Genomic DNA, 25579 nt, shown 5'->3' with positions numbered 1-25579 from the left:
TCAGGAGTAGGTACACTGAGTCATGCATTAGTCAGTATGCTGACTCATGCTAATGCTCTCGCTTGCTTCTTCCGCTGTTTGGACTCTCATCATCTCTTAGAAAGACAAACACTTTCTCCCTCGAGCTACTGATAATACACATATTTTTCAGGTGCCTTTGGGAGTTGTTTTTCATTTTGTTCCTTTGGCACTGTTGCTCTGTTTCCTGCACTCATTACATTGTCGCATTAAAGGTCCAGTCTGTAGGATTTCAGGAGGATATATTGGTAAAAATGGTATATAATATTATTAACTATGTTTTCATCAGTTTATAATCACCTGAAACTAATAACTGTTCTGTTACCTTAGAATGAGCCCTTTACATCTACTTCAGGAGCGGGTCCCCAACCATAGTCTCGACTATGTTGTTTCTACGGTAAGCCAAAACAGACAAACCAAACTCTGGCTCTAGATAGAACCATTCATATCTTCACATTTCTGTGCCACCATAGTTTTCCTACATGCTTGGCACACAAGAGAGGTTTCAGTGGTTGTAATTTGTAACCTCATCGCTGGCTGCTGTTCTACACACTGTGTGGTGGTAAACACACTTTAAAGAAATACTTAGATATTTTGGAAATATGGTTATTTACAAATGTACAGCTAGCAAGTGTGGCTAGCAGACAGTTAGCTTAGCAGACCGAATGGAAACGGGAAAAAATCTGGCTTGGCTCTGTCCAAAGGTAACTTATAGATCTTGCTTATTTAATCTGTACCGAAAATCGGGTGCAGTGTGTTAATGAGTGAGCGTTAGGGGTGTTTGGTAAATTAATTCTGTTACCTTGAGACAGAGCCAGGCTAGCCTTTTATCTGTTTGTAGTCTTTATGCTAAGCTATGCTTAGCTAAGCTAAGCTATAAAGACACTTAAAGAAATACTTTGAGATTTTGGAAAATATGCTTAAATGCTATCTTTCTAAGAGTTAGATAAGATTATTGATACTAGTTTCATGTCTGTGCGCTAAATATCAATGTATCGCTAGCAGACGGTTAGCTTAGCCCAAAAACTGGAAACAGGTAAACTAAACTAAGTTCAGCTAAGCTAAGCTAAGCTAAGGTAAACTAAGCTAAGCTAACTTAAGCTAAGCTAAGCTAAAGCTTTAAAGAAAATAAAGAAACACTTTTATATTTGGGGAAATATGGTTATTTGTACACTAAGCAGTCAAGTACAGGTAGCAGATGCTTAGCTTAGCACATAGATTGGAAACAGGAAAACATCTAGCTTGGCTTTGCCCAGTCTTCTTTGTTAAATTCATACATAAACAAAAAATGCAGTGTATTAATTAATTTAGTGTTAAAGGTGTTTGGTAGGTGGATTTTGTTACCTGTTAGCTGTTTCTCTGTTTTTAGTCTTCATGTTAAGCTAAGGTATAAAGAAACTTAAGAGCAGTTCAATATTTTGGGAAATATGGTTGCTATCTTTCTTTGACATACAGTAGATATAAAGATTGATTGAGGCCAGCTGATTGAGTTAGGCTAGCTGTTTCCGTTTTTTGGTCTTTATGCTAAGCTAACTGTTTTTTTTCTGTAGCTTCATATTTAGGGTGCTTTCTACAACGCTCCATTTCTTTGAACAACAGGGCAAGCGCACCCTTGTTGTACAGACATGAGAGTAGGCTACTATCAATATTCTCATCTAACTTGTGGAAAGAAATTGAACCAGCACAATTCTAAAAACTGTCTTATTCTGCTTTTGTTAAATCATTTTGGTTATGTTTCTACTGTATGGTTTCATGCGTATGTATAAAGATACACTTGACCACAATAATATATGTCTGACAAAAAAAAATAGAGTTTGTGAGGGGGATAAGCAAATGTGATTTATTGGGCCTAAATAATGTCAAAGATTTCCAGTCTTGGTTTTTCCATCTTTTCCAGAAAATTGATAACCCTGTACATCTGGGAAAGAACCTGTTTCCATCCTCCCTGATAAAAACCTTTCCACAGAGTGGAGTCAACATCCAGGGGTGAAAAGTGTAGGGGTGGCTGGGAGGGGAGTCTGCGGTATGATTGCGGCTCTGCTCCCTCATCACCAGCTCAGACAGGTCTCAACTGGCTGCTACCTCCACCTTGGCAAGCCTGTGAGTCCAAACAGCTGACATCATCCCGCAGGAAGCCGGGAAGCCTTATTGCAAGGTGAGACTTGGGTTAGAAAAATATGCTTTGATCCAGACGGGGCCACGGGAAGGTCTTTCCAAAAAGCTTCCTAACACCTGAGTGGTGACGGCGCTGCAGACTTTCAAGTCAGTGATAGAAAGGCTTTGGTGAAGTCCAGGCTGCATGAGAAAATAATCCAAGACTGAGGATATAGAACATGTAGGTATGAAGAAATACACTATAGAGTATGATTCCCTGTGGTAAAACACTTGAATATGAACTTGTATCAAAATGGCTGAGATAAAAAGGTAAGACTTAAGGGAAAACAGTGACACACTATGTGGTCTTTATTAGATCAGTCTAGGAAAGGCACTCATTCTTCACACAGCAGTGAGCATCTTTATTTCATATGGCTACACTGCCATCGTGTGGCCATTTTATATCACTGCAACACAATCTAACTTCCACCTGTTTACTTAACTGCACTACATTTCCTCCTCAAGAATAATAAAAAGTAAAAAAAATACGCATTTTGCTGACATGTTTATCTTAAATCCAACATAATTAACCTTTATTGAAACAACTTCAATTTAAAACCATACAACAAATAAAGACAACAAGTGGTAGTTTGATCACACCAGAGAAAAGCAACAATAACCAGCGTACAGCATAAATGTCTCTTTTTAATCCATGGTCCACTGCTGGAAAACACTGTCTTGCCAGCTTTTGTTGATTCTAGGTGCAGCTGGTACATTAAGTGCGTGTAGTCAATGATCTAAAAATGGGCGGCTTCAGATGTGCATTAGTTCAGACTGATCTTCTGAATTCGCTCCCATTGTTCCTAGTTTTTACGTCAAAGCTCCCCGTGCGAGCTTGCGGTTGTCTCTGATGCTTCTGACTCCTCTTCTTTTTCTGATGAGAATGGAAACATGAATTAATAATACAAATGATAATATATTCACTTTTGATATTCATAAAACGATCATGAAACTTAAAGGTCCCATTTTGTAAAAAAAAAAAAAAAAAAAAAAAAGGTCAGATTTCCATGTCTTTTTTTGTAATAAAAAAAAGGTATTAGTGCTTTATAAATACTGTGAAAGTATCAAAACACTCAATCCACCTTCAAAAATGGGGGCTTTTAATGAGCCATCAGAACTTCCATGAACTTGTGATGTCACAACTGTTCTATAGAAAGACAAAAACTGCCACTACAGTGCTGTTACAGTCATTCCTCAGCTGCAATGATGGTGCAGAGACACTGAGAGTGCAGATGTGAACGTCCCTAAAACGAGCGTCTCAGATAGAAGGTGAATACAGGTAATACACACAAACTGTACAGCACAAATGATATGAAGAGAGTCCTAAAAGCTCCAATTGGTAACTTGAATAAAGGTACTTTTTGTCATATTTGCTATAGCTGTCACATCCTCACAGTTGGACATGAGACAAATGGTCTGTGAAAAAAATTCTGCTCCTTTTCCTCCTTGTAGTGCTTCTAATGGCGTTTGCTGGAAACTGTGGCTGAACGAAAACAACCAATCAGAGCCAAGGAGTCTCTAAAGCAGCTGTCAATCATGTCAATCACTCCTTGTAAACTGCCGTCTGTCTCACTAGGCAGCGCTGATCAAATAAGAATTAAGATTCTCCTCAGATGTTTTCAGAAACACATTTTAGTGCACTGTTTAGCTGTTAAATGAGAAAGTTTGCAGAGGACAGTGGGTGGTGCTTGGTCTTTGCTCGACGGTTTTTGCTACAGCTTTAAAGCAACACTAACCCTCAGCTGGCTGTTGCGTTTGGACGCACTCGCCATCTCGCTCCTCATAGCCACTTGAGCAGATGCACACATGGCTGCCTTTAGTGTTGACACACTCCTTGTGCTCCTTGGTGCACACTGGCTCTGGCTGGGAACACTCGTCGACATCTGGAAAACACAATGTGACACTGATACACCGACCTGACTGAAACACAGTTTTCTCTTCTGATGAGGTCGGACAGAAAGCTTTCATCACAAATAACACATAAACAGTACAAGGCTAATGTTACTAAAGCACTGAAGACCTAAACGAACCTTCCTCTGACCTTAAGAGTGTAAACCCTTCATATAGTGAATTATTCACATCTTACCTGTGCAGGTGCCCTCTGTGTCTTGGTACCCGCTGGCACAAGCCTTGCAGTTATCAGGCCCGGCCCCAGTGCAGCCAGAGCACACGTTGTCACAGGCTAGGAAGGACAAATACATAAAAAAACCTTACTATTAGATGAATGTCACTAAAAATATTCCCATGAAGAAAGAGAAAATTATTTTCCTGTTTGATGTAAACAGGCTGTAAATATGTGAAATCATCATGACGTGTTATCAAACACTTTATGGAATTGCTTCGTATACCACTGGTAAATAATTTCTCCCCAACCAAAGTAAAACAAGCAGCAGATACTGTTGTGCCCTGATGTTGTGAGTAATTACCCCTGCAGGAGTAGGAGCCTTCGGAGTTAACGCAGTATTGATCTTCTCCACATGGAGACGGATCTTTGGAGCACTCGTTCACATCTGTAAGATAGACTGCAGTGAGGTCGACAGTGGTGCACATAGAACGTATATTTTTGCCATTTTTTCCCCCGTGTACAACATGGAGACTTTACACCGGTGCTCCTATGCCAACCTTGCACCAAACTACTTTTCAGCAATTTGACTGTCGCAGACAGATATGAAAATATGAAAATTTCTAGTGCCGGGATCGTCACGAGAGTTTTACCTCAGTTGGTGTGTGCCCCAGTGATCTTGTTAGTTTGGTGTAAGGTGGTCTTAAAACTCAGCCTGAGCTGTCTTATGTCTGTTTCTTGTCTTGACATTTCAACAAAATCAAACATGTTCAATATTATAGACACTTTTCAGTCTTGGCTCGTGTAAATAGTGAAGTTCAATAACGTGAACATAGTCAACAACCAATAGCTGCACTCTCTCCGGCACCAAACAAGAAGCAGCAAACCGCGTAGACCGTAAACATGGAGGGGACTCTGGGGAGGCATAAACAAGTCTCTGATCTTTTGGGACTGTGGAGTAGGAGGAGAACTGGTGGAGTTGTGGAGTGAACAAGAGTTGGAGTTTACTTCATTGTGTATCTTATCCACCAACCAGCACTTATTTTAGTGAGAAATCTTAATTTTGAAAATGGCTATCCTCTGACTAAAATAGCACAGAGACTGGTAGCAAGTTGAGGCATTAAAATCCACATATGTAATGTTTGTACACAAATGCAGTTTATCTTTATGGATTATATTGATGCCGAATTGACAAGAATACTGTCAAGATATGATGTCTTTTATCCTGTGTTTCTAGAGTTATGTGTTTTGTGTACACATGAGGAATAGTTAAAATGTCACATTTCTTAAAGGGAGTTTGGCGTAATGTTTTCCACCAGGAGCAGGATGGAAAATAACCTCAAAAGGAAAATCCAGTTGTAGTCTTGCAAATAGTGACCCTGCAAGATCCCTGGTCCTTGCAAAATCTATTTATAGTGTGTGACTAAAACCTCACACTCTCAACATATCACAGGGTGTCAGAGTTTACTGTTTTAAAAGTACTTTTAAAGTCTTTTCAAAGTCTACTCATGCATGGTAAGCATTACCAACACAAGCTTCCTGGTCGTCCTCCTCCCAGCCGTCTTTGCACTCGTCACAGTCCTGACTGCTCGCTCCAGTGCAGGTTTTACAGGAGGAGTGGCATTCTGTAGGGAGAGGGGAAGCTTGCATTCAGAATTCAGAACACTTACCATATATACATATACGTATGTAGACATGTCACTGAAAAAGCTGGTGGTGCAACACTTTCTCTGTGTCGACGTGTACCTGTGCACAGAGAGAAGGTGTCGTTCCTCACTTCGTTGAAGTAGCCGTCGATGCAGTCTAGGCAGAACTCCCCCTCGTAGCCATGGTCACAGCTGCACTTTCCGTTCCCACCGCGCGTCCCGTCGCCATCACAGTTTCCATTTCCGTGACATGGAGTGTCAGAGCCCCCAACGCAGGCTTCACAAATAAAATCAGGAAATAGTTAACAATTTTAACATCCATGCTACTGCCACACGCTGAGATACATACATGTCTTGTCTGCCAGAAATAGAACCAACATGGACACTAAATGCTGAAAGGATTTTCCTCACCATTGCAGTCCGGTCCAAACGTTCCCTTCGGACAGCACACTTTGATAGTTTCAATGCAGAACCATTTATGCAGATCGGGGTGTTTCGTTTTCCTGCATTGCAACAGGAAACAAAACAGGAAGAGGTGAGCTGTGAACCAATCATTTTATACACAAATAACACTGCAAGTCTTTTACTTTACACAAGCTGTGTGACGTCTTGATGTTGTGAAACTGATAGTTGCAATTGTCGCTGACCATGCTGGCATCAAAGTTTGACAACATTTACATAACCAGCACCCACCTCTTGAACCACCAAGTCTCGAAATGGTCCTCGTGCTCCTCTAACATGCGGTTGCACTCGAAGCTGCTGCTGTCGCACAGCCCTTCAATGATCTCCATCAGACGGATCTCGCTGTAAAGGAAGCGACAAGATGAATGGATGTCACATAAACTGTTTGATATGAGGAAGTGCTTGTTGCATGGTTTTGTGTAAAGCTGGGAAAGGAAACTGTTGCTTGTCGTGGCAAATTAACACCATGCAGTCTGCTATGTATTCAAATACATCCTGTTTGTCTAGAAGTTAAGATAAGCTTCCTGCTGTACAACTGCCTGCAGCTCTGGTGCAAAGCAAACACAGGTGTGATGACCGGCCCCTGTGGCAGGGTGACCTGGACAGGACAGGATGCACTGTCTCACCTTGTCTCATATTTGGACAGTTTTCTCTCCTCCCAGGCTGTGTTGCCTCCCCCAAAGTTCTGCTTTGCTGTTCTGTCATAGCCCTAAACACAAAACAGTGTCACTGAATATACAGGAATCATTAACAATACTTGAGCAATATATTATAATGTCACAACAAACAAAAGTAGTGTTTTCCTACCTTGTTGAAGTTATCAGTGATTTGCTGACAGGTAGAACAGGCGCTTTTTAAGTCCCTCTTGGCGCCAGTGGCTTGAAAAAGTAAAACAACAATTAAACAAGACAATAGCCGCAGCTCTGGACCGGTGGACAGCATCTCAGCCGATCAATTCAGACACACTTTCATATCAGGACACACGCTGAAGCCACACACAAGCTAGTAAAGCGCTGCACGGGTCGAACACATCTAAATGAGCCGTTCCTAACATTAAATCTAAGTCTGCGTTATCTATGCAAAGCGCAACAAAGTAGTATTTACATGCCGGCTGAAGAAAAAAAACGCTGCGGGTTCGGATTTCCGCGTCAGCTTCTTGATCGAATTGTGGCTTGCGCTGATTGGCTCGGATGGCCTGTCAAACAAATGTACAACCAATCACAAGCCGCCACGCGCGGGACAAACCGCTGCTTCCCCACGTGGAAAATTCGGGAATATAATTATATTATGTAAAATAATTATTTTTTTCCCTTTTGGTGACGTGTTAGAGGTAATTTCTAAAAAATATCTTTGTCACATTACAATAAAAATATTTTTCAGCGAGATGAAAGCATGAATAGTTCGCTTCCTGTCTTGACAGGAAGTGATAAAGTCACTCAGCTGTCATGGCTGAAAAAAGGACTGTTTCAGGGCTGCCACTGCTGTTTTTACTCACAGCAGTGTGTCTTTTGCATTTATTTATTTGTCCGTTCACTAAAGTTGAGGAAAGCTTTAATTTACAAGCAGCGCACGACATTTTGTATCACAGACTTAACTTTGACAAGGTAAGCAGGCGTTATATGTCCTCCCATACTGTTCTATGTGCTAACAAGCTAACTTTGCACAACACCAGTGAATTAAATAATTATCAGAAATATTAAACGTCTGTGAATACGCCATCTTTAAATGTAAGAAGACGCATTCACTGGCTTCAGCTTATATTTACATGTTTTTAATTCACCTGTCCTCACTATTTACAACAGTATCTTGTACCTTTTGCTTCATATTATCAAATGTGGCACTGTCCCTTGTAAGAAAACAGTGGGCAAAAGAGCTTTTATGTTTAAAGCCCCAACAGACTGCAATAATTTGCCTGTTGATATTAGATTCATTTCAACACCTGGTATGTTTAAGCATGCCCTGTCTTCTTACTTTGAGATGGACTGCTCTTGTTATTAGTGAATATCATGTTTTTGTACTGTTTACAGAAGTATTATGTGGATAAATGAATGCTGTATTGTATCTGCTGAACTTTTAAATGTAATCTTACTGCTTTCATAAGAAGTATGCTTTATCTTTATCATATTAGATTAAATTAGGTACCTTTTATATTCGAAACAAAATGTTGTTTCAGCTTTACTTGTGTAGCCAAGTCATAAAAATACATTACATTGCAGTGTGTGCTGATACATACATCTTGTATTTGTTCTCAAAAACATGTAAATATAGACCATAATTATGCACACAATACCAGTTCAATAATTGAGAAACAGTTGTCAAAACAATCCCAGCACCAGATCAATTTAGTAGCTGTTCTGAAGAGTTTTCAATCTTCATCCATAGATGGAGATAAAAAAAAAAAGAAGTTTTTTTTTAATACTTTTCATTGAGTTTAAACAGACAGAGCAACATACATACCCCAGACAGCCATACAGCACATAAAAAAAATAATAAAAAATGAGGCCATAAATAAAAGAAATCAGACTTGATGTATTGACAGTATTTCAGTAAGATTAGATAATAAGAAAAAAATTAACAAAACAAAAAAACAAAAACACATACAATCAGATGAGTATAAAGACTAATCAAATGGAGTTAAACCAAACACTCTCTCTAGTCCCTTCTATGCAAGACAGTTTGGAGCCACCAGCCATTAGTAACCATGTCATGTGTGACTCATAATCGGGGCTATGAGAGGAACATAGAAATTTCAACATCTACACGTCCTCCATCTGCTATTTAAAACCATGTGATGTGATTGAGATCTTCAGATTGACTCCTAAATAGATCTTGACATGAAAATATTTTGCCAACTGTTGTTTCCAAGGTCAGCAATGAATTCAAGTAAAAATAACATTTTCTGTAATAAGGTCTGAGTGTATCTGTGTTGTCTTTCAGTATGACCATCATGAGTTCCCTGGTGTGGTGCCACGGACTTTCCTCGGCCCCCTGTTCCTCTCCATTCTCAGCTGCCCTGTTGTGTTTCTGTCGTCTCTGCTGGACACACCAAAATTCTACTCACAGCTGATAGGTAAATCGCTACTGTCGAACTAACTGGTACTTTTGCCCTCTACCTATATGTTCAAAACAATTAGAACTGCAATAGTTGATTATAGTTGATTCATCGATTAGCCCAGTGAATTCCAACCTTTGTCCTCAAAGAACTCGTTTTCTATCATTAAGTAAAATGACAACCCCTGACCGAGTGACATATTTATGGATATTTGATATTATAGTCAATGCATAACAATAACTGTACAAACAAACTGATAAACTGTACAATTAACTCAAATAGTGAACGTAATAATTGCAGAAGTTTGTGTAAAACAAGCTTTTAATACAATCTTCCGTCTAACTCATCTATCTTTAAAATGTTTAACAATCAGAAATACTTAATATGCTTCTTTTTTCACAAATTCAATGTCTTCTTTCTTTTTTCATGCCTCCTAAATGTGAGAATTTGATGCTTGTCATTGTCAAACATGATTATAAACTGATCAGCTGTGGATCGCTGGACTGTTGGCTGGATAAAGCATACCATTTGATGATGTCACCTTGGGTTATGGGAAATTATACAGGACATGTTTCACTATAAAACAGTTAATTGAGAAAATAGTGGGCAGATTAATTGTTAATGAAAATAATTGTTAGTTGCAGCTCTATAAACGTTGTTGCCTGTTCAAACAATTTAAACAAATCCATTCTGTTGATGTGTTGTGTGCAGTCCGAGCCTCCCTGGGAGTGTGTGTTGTCGGTGCACTGTGGCACATGCAGAAGGAGGTGAGGAAGCAGTTTGGCTCCACGGTTGCAAGTCTTTTCTGTCTGACGTGTGCTTCTCAGTTTCACCTGATGTTCTACAGCACTAGGACGCTCCCTAATGTATTTGCACTGCCAATAGGTAAGACACATGGGTGATAATCATCATAAAACAGATACTCTGTATCTACATGATGACATTATACATTTTCCTTCCCAGTTCTGGTTGCATTCACATCTTGGATGGCTCAGAAATACGGCCGATTCGTCAGCCTCTCTGCTTTGGTCATCATTGTGTTCCGGTCAGAGCTCTGCATTTTCTTGGGACTCATGTTACTGATATCACTGCTGAGCAGGAAGCTGGGACTGCTGCAGCTGCTGTACTATGCTGTTCCTGCTGGGATCTTGTCGCTCGGTGAGTAGTGAATGTACAGTGTATGATAAGTACATACTCGATAAATTGTCCAAACGAGTTTTGATTTCGGTTGTGTTTCACAGCTCTGACTGTGGCCGTTGACACCTTCTTTTGGAGGAAGCTTTTGTGGCCTGAAGGTCAGGTTTTGTGGTACAACACTGTTCTCAACAAAAGTTCCAACTGGGGAATATCCTTTTGATTTACTCGAGTACTCTCCCACTTATGTGTATGAATTTTCCTTTACACATTTGTTAACTGTTTGTGAATCTCCACCCTGCAGTTCTCCTTGACTCTCTTCTCCCCAGTAAACCTCTCCCTTTCTGTGGTACTTCTACTCCGCCGTGCCCCGCGCCCTGGGCTGCACGCTGCTCTTCGTCCCCTTCGGCCTCCTCGACAGGCGGATGAGGCTGCTGCTGCTACCCACCGTCGGCTTCATCCTCATCTACTCGCTGCTGCCCCACAAGGAGCTGCGCTTCATCATATACACGTTCCCTGTGCTCAGCTTGGTGGCTGCCCGAGGCTGTTCTTTCATGTAAGTAAAAAAATATTAATCCAAATGCTCGGAAATTGACACTTTATCTAATGTCTGATAGACACCAATACAAACCAGACACTCTTTGCTTTATAAGCTGAATATGACCCATGGAGTACAGAAATAATTTGAAAGATGAGAAAGTTACGATGCTAAAAGGGCAGTTTGGAGTGCACGACCAGCTGCTGCATTCTGTACATTAGACTTGGCTGGTGGATGTTGATTATTCCTCGCTCTTAAAATAGATACAGAGCAGCTATTTTCCAGATATTGATACCAGTGCCATCATAAGAAGGACTTGCGTCAATGTGGGTTTATGTCATGGCTGCTCTTTCACATTATAGACTGCAAAAGCTATTGCTCTTCTTTTCCTCTGTGCTTCAGTTTGTGCAACTACCAGAAATCTTGGATGTACAAACTGGGCTCTGCGGTTGTGGTTGGCCAGCTGCTGACCAATGCCACATACTCTGGTATTAGTCTCTACGTGTCCCACCACAACTACCCGGGCGGCCAAGGAATGCAGGAACTACACAGGCTGCTGCCAGTCACAGCAGGTCAGTGTCTCTTCAGCACATTTTTATTTGCAGGGAGTTTAATGCTTGCCACCTTTGAGAGGAGCTAATAACTTTATACATATTGAAGATTTAACAATTGAAAGTATGGAGAAACTTGATCAAATGTGCATGTAGTGTGTGAGTTTAGGGGTAAAAGACATAATAAAAAAACAAACGAGAACAAGATAAGTGTCCGAAAACAAGTAGGTAGAAGTAAAACTTACATGTCTATGTATATGTGTGTCTTTCCTACATTTCCTTTTTTAATTCATACATTATTTCAACAAATTCCCAAATTTATTTACAACTAATATCCCCAGTCTATTGACCACCCAATTAAGTACATAAGTAATAATCCCAGTTTATTTACAGTCCAAGTATATCTCAGTGTTACAAAATAAATATGCACTCCCCTGACACAACCTTTCCTCATCTATGTATCTGCCAAAAATACCTGTTTATTGATTTATACCTTTTTATTTTTTATTGATTGATTTATAGTCCACACCATACACTGAGATACACAGACTCTTCTCAGTTGTATGGACATTGTTTTTTAAAGTTAAATTCTCCTCTTGAATTATACCCCCTCCTCCCTGTCATAAAACATTTTTTGAATGTTGCCCAGGAGTGAATTGTTTCTCGCTTTTAACATGATTCTTGCAGTTTTAAATTTGACCAGATCTAAGAATTGAAATGCATGTGACTTTAAAAACAGCGCGTTCATGTGTTCCCTGTCCCTTTTGCTCTCTTTTGAAGTTTGTGTAATGGTGTCAAGCAAGTACGTCAGCTAAACTGAATTTATGTGTGCATGTATGCGAGCCATATTAGTATGATTAACTCTATTAATTGTGTATAAGACAAATTTGTGCATAAGAAGTTTGTTTGGAGAACACATTTTTACTCAGTGCCTTTGTCCCCTCAGATGTCTTTGTGCATATTGACACCTACGCTGCTGAAACTGGAGTATCTCGCTTCCTAGAGCAGAACAGAAACTGGAGGTGAGTGCTTTTTTTCATTGTTCTGAAGTAAAATGTGTCCAAAAATAATGTACCCGTTATAATCATCTTGTATTATAATGCAAGAATAGAGATTCTAAATTAGTGATAAAATTAATGTATTTCATGTTAATGTTAGACATGTTTTGTGATTTTAATTTAACACCCAAAAACAATGTATAATCAAAACTTTTCCAAAGCATTCCATTACTTCCAAACCATTTCCAGGCCTGGAAAACTGCTGTAATTCCATAACTTATGTGGGATTTATCTAATATTACCTTTGTAATGCAATCCTTTTTACAAATTTTTAACAGATACGACAAACGTGAGGACCTGAGTCTCTCGCATCCTGACATCAAAATGTACTCGCACCTACTGATGGAGGCTAACGTCACAAAGATACAGCAGCTCCAAGACACTCATCAGCCTCTGGCCTTCGTGGAAGGTTACAGCAACATTGCCTTCAACATGTTTCACTTCCCACCTGTCAGTGTGCGATTAGAGAGGAAAACTGTGCTCATGGAGAGAAAGACTGCAACCAGGCAACACAAAGAGTGACTTTAAAAGGAATGTGTTGGATTAAGGTGTTTCTTAGAGACCAGAAAATAAGACCAAAGGTGACCAAAATGAGTGTTCTTGAAGGCTATGGTGGGATAGATGGTACAAAGAGAATAACACAGGTCTGTTGCATGTCTACCATTACAGGTTGACTGCTGATGTATGCTGCGTAAGTAGATTAGTATGTTGAATTGAACTGTCACATCTTTCCTGATGTTAAAAAGAATTCCCACACATTTTTGTGGACAAAACTTTGAAACTTTTCCAACATTTTCATGACCATTCACATTGCTCCATCTCAAAAATCCAGTACAATTTCAAAGTAACTGCCAGACATAACATAGATATAGAAACGAACTAAATTCAATGACTGTTTTAAAAACAAATTCCATGACTTCCCCAGGCTTGGAAACAACATTGTGAAATTCCATGTGTTTTCAATGACTGTGGGAATCCTGAATGTTTCTCTACTCTCATGCTGATGTGTAATGAATTTCTCATGAATAATTATAGGAAGAAACTGTTTCCTGCAGACAAGGCAACTACAGACAATGTTATATTTTTTACCTCAGGCTGTTATTTGTACATTTTGTAGATATATTTCATAGATGAATAAAACTGTAACTGAAGGAGGAAACCAGTTTCCTAAACTGGACATTTGTTTCAAGCCTGCACATGACAGATCTCTGGTCTGTACATTAAAACATCTCTCTAATCGCTAACTGAAGAAAAGCCGCTACAATATTGCATAAGGAAAACCTTTATTTAAAAATGACCACAAAATTTGCATGGTTCCAGTCTCAATGCTAAAACATTTATCAAATTAGGTTCAGAAGTCATTTAATATAAAAATGTACAGTACATTGTTTTACTCAATAATAAACCCATAATTTAATCCCCTGGACATAAACTTAAATTGTGCTTAAGAGACAAATTGTATATTCCAAACAAACTGCTTATTCTGAAAATACAGCAATATTATACATGATCTTATTAAAAACATTTCCTCAAGTAAAAAAAGAAAAGAAAACAAAAAACAGTCTATTTCTAACTGACAGTACCATGAGCCACAAATTCACAATGAAAATTAAATAACATTAACTTAAAACATCTTTCAGTCACAGCATTTATTTTTGGGCCATGTTTTCATTCGGAAAACAACTCTGCATCTATCTTTAATACATAATAATCAAAAAAAAAAAAAAAGCATCCTGACGTGATTTGCGCAATTTAACAAAAAATATTTACAGCATTTTTGACCTGAAGTAGTTTTGGATAAGGCACAAGGAGAGAGTAGACACAGAAAACAAAAAAACATTGATTTACAAGCACACACGTTATCACCAACCCCTACAGCTAGAAAAACCCTCCCTCCCTGATACACTTTTGACTGAGACTTTTCATCACAACAGCTCCAAAGTGTTTGACAGTAGTACACAGAATAAAATAAAACCTCCAAATCTGGCCTTTGCAGTGAGAATCAATCAGTGTATAAATCGTTATTTTACATTTTGCCCGACAGAAATCCCCCATTTCACAGCTATGCAACTTGGTCCTTGATAAAGGGTTTTCAAGTTAATGCTCAACAATGATCAGTACTGAAAGTAAATCAAAGGGAGGTTGACCTTGAGGAACAGCAGACCCTCCATGTTTTCCAGTAAAGGCCTGGGCTGATTCAGGGCACAGTTGACGCTAGCTGTGCTGAACAGTGTCTCTGCTGGGACGATGCTGGGAGGGCAGCCCACGTAACGGGCGGCTACTTTGGCAAGATCGGGCCACAGGAACTTTTTCAGGTTCCAATAGTCAAGGGGGTCACAGCTTTGATCAAGTATGTCTTCCTCAAGGTACTCCAGCACTGCCAGCTCTGAGGACTTTGGCTTCTCCTCGTGTTTTATCTTTTGTCGGATGTCAGCCATCAGGGACCAGAGGTTGTCCTTGTTTGAGTGGGAGGTGTTGGAGGAAACGGGGGCCTCATTGCAGCCATTGGGCAGCGGAGGCTTAACTGCAACTGAGGTAGAAGAGGACAAATCCAGCTCCCGGATCAGATCTTGCTTACATCTCTCAGCTTCTTCTTCTGTGAACAACGAAGTCTTGTACCGTGGGTCCAGCATGGTTGCCCAGGTGTATCGTTGGTCGTGCAGAGTTGTGGACATTTTGCTCACCATGGCTTCCTTTAGTGACTTGAGCATATTGTCGATGCCCACGGTTTCGTCAAACAGCAGGTCTATCTTTCTGTTGAGAATGTGAATGAGTGGTATCACTTGTCCCAGAGTGGCAGTGCGGTTGCTCATCTCCCTGCAGGCGACTTCGAAAGGTTTCAGTGCATTGCAGACCGACAGCATTACCTCCCACTGATCGCAGCTTATCATTTCCCTGAAATTGCACTCGATCGACATCTCATCGATGGCTTTCTTCTGTTCCACCAGCCGCTCCAACATGAAAAAGGAGGTCCTCCATTTGGAAGGAACATCCTGTATCAGTTGGTTCTCCGGCAGCTGGTGGACCCTCTGAAGCTCAGCCAGCTTCTCCTTGGCCTTTGCTGAGCGGTGCACACGTTCACAGATCTTTCGTGCAATACTCAGAAGGTTCTGAACCATTCTCTGGCTCTTTATGGCTTCGCTAACAATGAGGTCTATAGTGTGTCCGAAACACTGCATGGTGACATGGCCATGGTCCTCCAAGGTGTTTCTGATGGTGTTGTTATCAGTTACAGTGAACCCCTTTTTCAGCCCTGATGAGGTGATCCAAGAATCCCACAGATACTCGAGCTGCTTTGGGATGTCATGCATATCATGATCACAGTCTATTTGTGAGACACTTAGGAGAGCGGAGCAGTGAAAGTCCTGACCCTGGGGTCTGACACTTGACTCATAAGTCGCCCAGTGGGCAGTTAGGGTCAGGTATTCCCTTGTCTGGCTATTGACCCAAATACTAGTTGTGAAGTGGACGACACCACCTTCAGCCTCTTTCAGATGGGTCAGCACAACGTCCTTCACCCTTTCGTACATATCCGGTATGGCAGTGCTGGTAAAGTAAGAAGAAGGTGGTAGAGAATACTGAGGCTGGAGGTACTCTAGTAGTCTGTTCAGTCCAGCATTCTCCACCATAGCTGATGGCTGAAGATCCAGTGCGAGCATTTCTGCAATAAGTTTGGTGATTTTTTTGGCAACCGGGTGGTGTTCATCAAACCTCTCACGGTTCTGTTCCGTTTCATAAACAGAAGTGTCCATGAGCTCTTGTTTAACATGAATTTCAGCAGACGGCACATCACCTGAGATAGTATTGTTACTTTCAAGAACATGACCGTGAAATCTCTGCATGTGCCTGAAGAGGCAGCTTGTGCCAAGGTTTGTGGTCTTTTTGCCTCTGCTAATTGTGCGGCCACAGTGCAAACAAACCACTTTTGTGGGGTCAGCGGGTGAAATAGAGAAATGGTTCCACAGTTTTGACGTCTTTTTACTGAAAACGGGCAGTGTTTGTGGCTTTTTCTCACTGGCAGGGCTCTCAGTTTCTTTGGTTGAAACTGCGTCCGTTGCGGTGAGACTGGTGTAGGGATGAGGGGAGGATTCCTTCTCATCTGTGCTTTTTTGGTTTTTGAGGACGTCTGGGTGGCGTCTCATCAGATGCCGCATCAGACAGCTTGTACCAAAGTCACCTCGTTTCCCCCGACTGATGACGCATGGACAGTAACGGCACAGTGCTTTTAACTGGTCAACTGGCGACACTATGAAATGGTGCCACACTTCAGATTTCACCCGTTTCATGATCCTCTTGTTTTGCTGGAAAACTGAGTGATCCTGATTGAGGCTGGGGCCCTCAGAGAGGTCGCATGGTGAGGAAGTTAGGGGTGTATCCTCCCCCTGAGTTTTGAAGGAGAGATTTAGAGAGGATTCTGGCCCTGATAGATGCATCACCTCATCAGATTCATCTTTTATATCCATGCTTTCCTCCATGCTTTGGGGTAAGTCATCTGATATGGTTTCTGGGGAGGATGGAAGAAGGGGTGATTCTTTTTTAACTTCCAGTGGATCCTGTAGTTGTGTGCGGGGCAGTAGAGAGGGCGGGTTTGTGTAGGGTGGGGGAATGTGATTGCCCTGTCCATTTTCCTCAATGACAACTTCTTTGTGGGCCCTCCACATGTGACGAATAAGACAGCTTGTCCCTAAATCCTTCCCATTTTTACCCCGACTGAATTCATTCATGCAATGGATACATACTGCTTTGGAATTGTCAGCAGGTGACAGGTAGAAGTGTTTCCATACAGCTGATCTCCGGCGGGAACTCGAGCCTTTTGGGGTCCCAGGGAGGCGCTCGGGCCCACCGTCTGACATGTCTTCAAGGTTGTTGTCATTGGAATGTGAAGATGAGAGCGTGCTGCTAACTGTGTCAGCGTTGGCATACAGTTCTAGTTTTGGTTCGACTTTGGGTAACACTTCTTTGGATGACAGATCTGAATTCTCAGCTGAGGAGGTGGACGGTGAAGTGTTCTTTGAGGCAGAAGAAATAACGTTATTTGTCAAGTCTCCGTTTTTTGGTGAGTTTGGGGATGGAGGTATCAAAGATGAGGCGAGGGAGCCAGCCAGATTATTCGAGGACGCGTCTGCTCCGTCTTGTAAAAGCACAGTGGGGTGAGCCCTTCGTACGTGCCTCATTAAGCAACTTGTACTGAGGTCTTTCTCATTCTTACCCCGGCTGAACTCTTTCATGCAGTATAAACAGATTGCTTTGGTACTGTCTCGTGGTGATATGCAGAAATGATTCCATGCAGGAGATTTTTTCCTCGGGTTGGTGTTACTCCTCATAGACGACAGAAGGCTCTGAGTGACAGCGTCCATGGCAACATCATAAAGGGTGCTTGTGTATCCACTTAGTATGTTACTGTACTCATCAACATCTCTAGTCGCAAAAGGGCCAACTGAGCTACCAAATGTTAGCCTTTCATCATCCTGGGTTTCATCCTCCATTCCATTTGCATCCACAGTCTCCTCTTTGATATGTTCACTTTCTTCATTCCCATTTTCGTAGTTTTCATTCTCCGCATTTCCCTCAGTATCAGTGTTTAGGCATTTGTTTGAAAGAGCGGGAGAAGCTGGATCAGCCTCACTTGCTTTGTCTGATTCCAACTGTTTGTCATCCTGAGGAGATAAATGGAGAGAAGGGGGAGAGTCTTTATCCAGTGTTATTGAGGAACAAGCAGGTGACTTTGCATCATCGTGAGGGTTAATGCTGTAAGATTTGAACACGTAGCCATCCTGGCCCTCAATTTTCAGGCAGGTCCCTTTCGCTTCTCTTTTTTTACTTTCTATGGAGCCATTAGGTTCACTGACCATATCCTCACTCATGTGAGACACCTCTTCCTCCCCATCCATGGCAGCAGCCCAAGGGTTTCTGTAGAATAGTCAGGTCTGCGTTGTCAAATGTGATCAGCTTTTTTAGGTGTAGTCATCAATTCTGCAACTCTCAAGCAGGTGTTGTGGTGAGTGTGTGGCTCTCTGGGACACAGGGTGCCTGCTTGTCCCTCCCCATTTATGACTGAAGTAGTCCCACCTCTCAGCACACAACCTAGAGAGACAGAGAGAATATATCAAAGTGTATTCTTTGGAAATAACAAGACTCCACAACAAGGTGATACAAGTATTTTGCAATTACACAGAAGTCCTGTACATGACATTTTACTTTCCTTCTTATTTTCCAAACTGGTTGAACAGGTTGTTTATACGAGGTTTGGCAACAACAAATGATGAGGTGCGTTTAAAGTGACAACTCCTGCTCTAAAATCATGTTCCGTAAAATGCCCTTACTGACAACTCTAATTTTGGTAATAACAAACATGGCCATGTTAACAAGTTGTCAAGCACCGCCTGAACACAGTATTAAGTAGTCATTATGAGGCTACAGTCTCATTTACATGTACATATTCAGCCCAGCTTTCAGGTCCCCCACCTTCGTGGGTTTCTCCAGGATCTGGCTCACAGCTTAGATGTGCAAATCAGGCCCATCCATCAAGAGCTGGAATACCTCTCCAAGCGTCTTCCATGGAACTGTTGCTCAATGGGTAAGCCTTCTGACTAATTACAGCCTCCACTTATCATCACGTATTTAATGCTCTATCTTTACTCCTCTTCAAATGGTATGCAAATTGTTTCCTGTGTACTGCAACAGTCATGCTTACCACAGAAATAATCAATTTTTATACTGTTAATTTAGAATTTTCAGTTTTGAGATTTTATCTGTATGCTGTAACTGTAACATTCCGTTATGTTTAACTGCCTCATGAACAGCAGATCTATGCACAACTGAAAATGAACCACAGTAAAACACCATAACAGTTCAGCAGCTGATCGCACTGATTAGCACGTCTTAGGCAATAGCATCTGTTTGAAAAAGAAGCAACCTGCAGTAGTGACTCATATTTGCAGAGGCAGTCTGCTATGTTTTGCCGTAACATTAAGATCTTACTAGTAAGGCCCAACCTTTACTGAGTTTTTGGGGTCACCATCGATATTGACAAGTCGGCCTATATTACGTGTACATTATCTAAATATATGCAAAACATGTTTTCTTTTGCAATCAAACACATGACAAAGATATGTAATGGAGGCAGGAATTTTTACAGTGTAACACTAAGGTTAACTGTTAAAAACGACATGAGTTCACTGAAACAATAAACTTAATTGGGGATTTGTTAATTCTAAATTATCCAAAGCAGCTTTTTCTTTCACAACGGTGCGTATCGGACAACATATTCACCGCTACCATTTAGGGCTGCAACAATCAGTCGACTAATCGACTATTAAAATAATATATGAAAGTACTGTAAAAGTACCCCAAAATACTCTTATTGCAGCTTCTTACGTTCAAATATTGGCAGCTTTACACACTCTCCCATGATGGTGAACTAAAACCCTTTGGTGTGAGTACAAAACAAGACATTAGATGACATGATTTTGGGGCTTGGGAGAGACAGAACAACATTTTATCACATTTTTGGATAAAATGATTAGTTGACTTATCAAAGAAATAATGGACAGATTAGCTGACAATGAAAATAATCATTAGTTGCAGCCCTACTACTATTATAGATCTGTGATAGGCCAATATTGGCATATTTATATCACTCTACCTATTAGACTATTAGTGCATTATCGGCACCTTGTTACAACGTTTATCAATACACACAGTGAAATGTGCCAAAATCATATATTCAGATGCCAGATCATTAGTTCCACCTCGCTGTAGTAATCCATTTACAACAACCCTTTCATAAACACTGCCATAATGAAGATTAAAATACTCTGCTATAGCGAGGTCTTGTTAATATTTGTCGACCCTCACTGATACAAATGCAGTGTTCAAATATTAAAAACACCTAAATGTAATGCAAAACAGTATAACAGCACCACAATCTACAGCCTCCACAATGACCACTGAGTTGAATATAAAAAAAGACATTGTAATCGTCATAAAAGTAGTCTTTATGACAGGGCTGTTGAACTAGCCCACATTAGTTTTAACTAGGTGTACAAAACACACTGGTAACTAGGCGACTATGTTGTGTATTTTGTTAACAAATCTCTTTGTACCTTGATCGCAGGTACACCACTGGCTGTGGGATCAGGTCAAATGACCGGTGCCTCACTCAGCACTCAATGTTAAGTCTACGTACAATTATTTTCTTTATGTCAGGAAGTATTGTGTTACTTCAAACCAATGCAGTTACAACCAAGCCTTTTGTACATACAGGATAAAATAAGTAAGGGAATATATGGAGACTCCTTTTCAACAACAACATCTAGCCTAACCTTTACAATACAAGAACAAACAACACAGGCAAGCCCTACAAGGGGGTTAACATTGCTCAATATACAGAATGTGTACATACAAGACACATTAGCTCTGGGAATATTAGCCTAAACACACAATTACACCCAACTGCAGACTGGCTTGTACTAATAAATAACTATAAAAAAAAGTCATTCATTTTAATCTATCAGCATGAATGTGGCCGCCATATCTAACTTAATTCTTTAGTATTAAAACAGTATTTCATTTAAACAGGCACTCAGTAGCGTGGAGCCATTTCCTAAGAGAGCAGTTTTCCGGGTTTGGCTTAAGTGCTAGTCAGGAAGATGCGAGAGGACAGCAGAAAATAGCCAACGCTCACTAGCTTTCATCTTCACATGACACACAAGTTGTAAACGGTCACCTACACACCGGCTTTCGCTTTACCCTCGTTGAATAACAGCTACAAAACCCCCCAAAGCTGTGCGACCTTCACAGCAATTAATATTTAACGTTACAATTAGACATTGTTGGCAGTTACGCTACATCATCAGTAAACACCACGGTGGCTATCCTGGTGCTAACTGGGTTAGCCGCAAAGCAAATAAACACACAAAAACAACACACGGGCTTCAACACTTCTGTCACATGGATTCTTAGCGTAAATATTCGAGACAATTCAACTTCTATAACTATCCAAGTAACGTTTCAATGTCCAGTTTGGGTTCATTTCGGACCACAGCACGACTGCTAGCTGGTTAGCTGCCAGCTAGGCCACACACAGGACACACTAGCTAACCTGGCGAGGCAGAACCCAGCCGTGGCAACACACGAACCACACGGGATCCGAATCAGACCAGCTCTCACCACGACGACCCGACCACATTAAAGCCGCCTCGGACACGTACATGTGCTCGGTGTACTTACTGTGAAGTGCGACGGTGGGATCGCAGGGTTTCGGCTCCTAAACAGTTAAATATGACACATTTGATTGATCCGGAGGGGGGGTTCACTTTGTTGCTTTTGTCTCCTGGTTAGCTAGCAGTTCACGTTCGGCCGGAGCAGCTCCACACAGCGTCGGACGGAAGGAACATGTTTTAATGATGTCACTGGGCGCAGGGTCCTCAGCATGGTGACGGGGAGGATGTGTCCCCACACATCCTTGTTTCTTTACTATAAAAACTAATAATACATGGATAAGAGAATCAATACAGAGGGCCACGATTGGTAAATCTGCTTCTATTTTTGTTTGGAATATTTTGTATATTGGTATAGTGTGGGGAAAAACATGGGTATTATTAACCAGGATTTTCTTTTTTGTTTCACATAGGTGTCATTGTTATTATTAATTAATAATAATTATTAATATTATTAATTATTATTATTTATTTATTTATTTGGACAGAAAATGAAATACTTACATCTGATACAACAAAATCTAATTTACTTCATTATTTTATGTATTTATTTATTTTTTGAGAATGTGCCTTTAGTCAGACTTTTTTGGGGGGTATGTTTATTATGATTATTATTATTATTATTATAACCATTTTTTATTTTAATTTTAATTTATTTTCTTTTTGTTACAGAAAATAAAAGGCTCATATTATATACAACAAATTTTAATTTACCTCATTATTTTATTTTATTTATTTTATTAATTTACTTATTTTTAGAGAGTGTACCTTTAGTCAGACTTTTTGGGGGTATGACCTATTTATTATTATTATTATTATTATTATTTTATTTATTTTTTTATTTATTTTTTAACATAAAATGAAATGCTCACATTAGATACAACAATTGAATTTACTTACTTTTTAAGCTAAATGTTGACGGTTTTAGTTCCATATGCCACAACAGAGAAAAGACAAATCATCTTTTTGGAGACTGTACCTTTAGTCAGACTTTTTGGGGGTTCACCTGTTTCTTACTAGTATTATTATCATTAGTAATAGTAGTAGTAGTAGTAGTTCACAGAGAATGAAATACTCAAATTTGATACAACAAAATTCAATTCACTTCATTAATTAATTAATGTATTTATTTATTTGGAGAATGTACCTTTAGTCAGACTTTTATGGGGGTATGACCTGTTTATTATTATCATTATTATTTATTTTTTTAAGAAAATGAGATGCTCACATTTGATACAACAAAATCTAATTTACTTCATTATTTTATGTATTTATTTATTTTTTGAGAATGTGCCCTTAGTCAGACTTTTTTGGGGGGTATGACATGTTTATTATTATTATTATTATTAATGTCATTTTTATTATAATTTTAATTTATTTTATTTTTTGTTACAGAAAATAAAAGGCTCATATTATATACAACAAAATTTAATTTACGTCATTATTTTATTTTATTTATTTTATTAATTTATTTATTTTTGGAGAATGTACCTTTAGTTAGACTTTTTTTTGGGTATGACCTATTTATTATTATTAATGTTAGTAATATTTATTTTTTTATTTATTTTTTTTAACATCAAATGAAATGCTCACATTAGATACAACACAATTGAATTTACCTTAAAAATTTACAATTTTTAAGCTAAATATTGACTATTTTTGTTCCATATGCCACAACAGAGGAAAGACAAGTCATCTTTTTGGAGACTGTACCATTAGTCAGACTTTCTGGGGGTTCACCTGTTTCTTACTAGTATTATTATTATTAGTAATAGTAGTAGTAGTTGTAGTAGTAGTAGTAGTAGTTCACAGAGAATGAAATACTCGCATTTGATACAACAAAATTTAATTCACTTGATTAGTTTATTTATTTATTTGGAGAATGTACCTTTAGTCAGACCTTTTTGGGGGTATGACCTGTTTATTATTATCATTATTATTTATTTTTTTAAGAAAATGAGATGCTCACATTTGATACAACAAAATTTAATTTACTTTATTTGTATTTATTTATTCATTTATTTATGTATTTATTTACTTACTTACGTAACTAGACAGTCCCACTGAGATTGAAAATCTCTTTTACAAGAGAGACCTGGTCGAGGCCAATCAGAAGAACACATTTTAAATCCAGCATATACAACATACAACGCAAAAACCCACAATAAAACAACAACTATTCAAACATAGTGGCCTCTCAAGAAACACAAGCACATGTCTCTATCACCACATTTTTTATGATGCCCTTAAATTCATCAATGGATATAAGTGTTTCTTATTTGAGATGCATTTGGAGATTGTTCCATGTTTATGGTGCAGAGTAGCAGTTTTCCCCAGATCTGTTAAAACCTGGGTACATTAAAAAGCATCCACCTGGAGGAGCGTAGCTGGAAACTACCAGAGCTGATACACAGAAGGGTGCAGAAGTAGGCAGGAAGTTTATCCAATATTGCTTTATAGATAAAAATATAAGACTCAAAATCTGTGAAGACTATAGCCTCATGTAATGAGTTTGATTTGCAATTAATTTATTTTAATGTTGTTTATATATAATACAATGCTACTTCTGATTGTTATATCAAATTCAATATAACATTGATTATCGGGTGCATTCTGTTTTAGTTCATTTTTAGTAACTCCTCTACGTATGTTACTCCTATTATTACTCTATAAGGCGCTGGTTTTTGCTTTTGCTCCTTGAAAACACTTCTTATATTGTATATTTTGCCACATATTTAATACTCTATTGTTCTAAAACTGGGCCCAGTGAGTGACCCTGACCCAGGGAACCCCATGGTTGTCCGGTTGTTACTGGTTGTGAACGTTAAACTGTGCTTATCATACTTAGTGTTACTGTAATTTAAAGCATTCTTTGGCACAAGAATTTCCTTCAGGATAAATTAAGTTCTACTACATTGAATTGAATTTATGTTTGCCCATTATTTTTTATCTCTTCATCTTTTTATGTACATTTTTTTATTTTCATTGTGTAAATAAAGCATTATGCTACATGAAATGGTGCATTACTTTGACTTTTCACTCATAAGATCAGAATTACTGACCTGACAAGACCAATTGGTCTATTGTGATTTGTTACTTTAACAAGTAACAAATGTTATAGCCTATAACAGTGTACTCCCCCACTTGCCCACCCAAAAAAAACAAACAAAAGAAAAACCAAACAAACATGTAAACACGAGAGTCACACAGGAATTTTATTTTGACAAAATTAGAGTCATTTACACCATAAATTGATGCAGAAAAGAAATAAATTGGTGCATAAAAAATTTCTAGAAAGCATGAAATTACACCCTTGAAGCATAATAGTTACGTTCACTAAAAATATAGAATAATAATTGTTATTATTATTAATATACAGTCATATTCTTAGCAAACAAAGAAACAGAACATTAGAGATATATACACCATAAATTGATACAGAAAAGAAATAAATTGTTGCATAAAAAATATTTAAAAAGCATGAAATTACGTGCTTGAAGCATAATAATAATAATAATAATTATTATTATTATTATTAGTAGTAGTAGTAGTAGTAGTAACAGTTTATAATGATGATTGTAATAATAATAATTATTATTATTAACAGTTAATAATGATAATAATTGTACTACTAATAATTATTATTGTTATTATTATTATTATTAGAAATATTAGGGAACGTA

The 25579-nt window shown here is 39.0% G+C and overlaps 3 protein-coding genes across 4 annotated transcripts; 1 reads left to right on the top strand and 2 right to left on the bottom strand.

The window, feature by feature from the left end:
* Positions 1-2677: 2677 nt before the first annotated feature.
* Positions 2678-7503, bottom strand: creld2 (cysteine-rich with EGF-like domains 2). Its single transcript, XM_049567310.1, has 10 exons — positions 7150-7503; positions 6969-7051; positions 6574-6684; positions 6292-6383; positions 5981-6157; positions 5761-5859; positions 4599-4682; positions 4259-4354; positions 3909-4055; positions 2678-3046 (listed from the first exon to the last, which is right to left on the bottom strand). The coding sequence occupies exons 1-10, from the start codon at positions 7282-7284 to the stop codon at positions 2988-2990; spliced, it is 1083 nt and encodes a 360-aa protein (XP_049423267.1). The 5' UTR covers positions 7285-7503; the 3' UTR covers positions 2678-2987.
* A 255-nt stretch (positions 7504-7758) lies between these two features.
* On the top strand, positions 7759-13852 carry alg12 (ALG12 alpha-1,6-mannosyltransferase). The gene is made up of 9 exons (XM_049566610.1): positions 7759-7946; positions 9280-9412; positions 10106-10279; positions 10358-10552; positions 10636-10740; positions 10862-11084; positions 11469-11638; positions 12564-12639; positions 12954-13852. The coding sequence occupies exons 1-9, from the start codon at positions 7788-7790 to the stop codon at positions 13195-13197; spliced, it is 1479 nt and encodes a 492-aa protein (XP_049422567.1). The 5' UTR covers positions 7759-7787; the 3' UTR covers positions 13198-13852.
* Positions 13853-13941: 89 nt separating this feature from the next.
* On the bottom strand, positions 13942-22064 carry zbed4 (zinc finger, BED-type containing 4). 2 transcript variants are annotated; one of them, XM_049566609.1, is made up of 3 exons: positions 21907-22064; positions 18525-18759; positions 13942-18332 (listed from the first exon to the last, which is right to left on the bottom strand). In XM_049566609.1, exons 2-3 carry the CDS (start codon positions 18564-18566, stop codon positions 14790-14792), a joined length of 3585 nt encoding a protein of 1194 aa, XP_049422566.1. In that variant the 5' UTR covers positions 18567-18759; positions 21907-22064; the 3' UTR covers positions 13942-14789. The 2 variants fall into 2 exon arrangements, with proteins under 2 accessions (XP_049422566.1, XP_049422565.1); XM_049566608.1 differs by having other exon boundaries at positions 13942-18759.
* Between the last annotated feature and the right edge of the window lie 3515 nt (positions 22065-25579).

Source organism: Epinephelus fuscoguttatus, linkage group LG22, assembly GCF_011397635.1.
Source record: "Epinephelus fuscoguttatus linkage group LG22, E.fuscoguttatus.final_Chr_v1".
In the NCBI taxonomy this organism is placed as follows: Eukaryota; Metazoa; Chordata; class Actinopteri; order Perciformes; family Serranidae; genus Epinephelus; species Epinephelus fuscoguttatus.
Note: the sequence above shows the minus strand (reverse complement) of the source record. Positions and strands in the feature narration are given on the sequence as shown.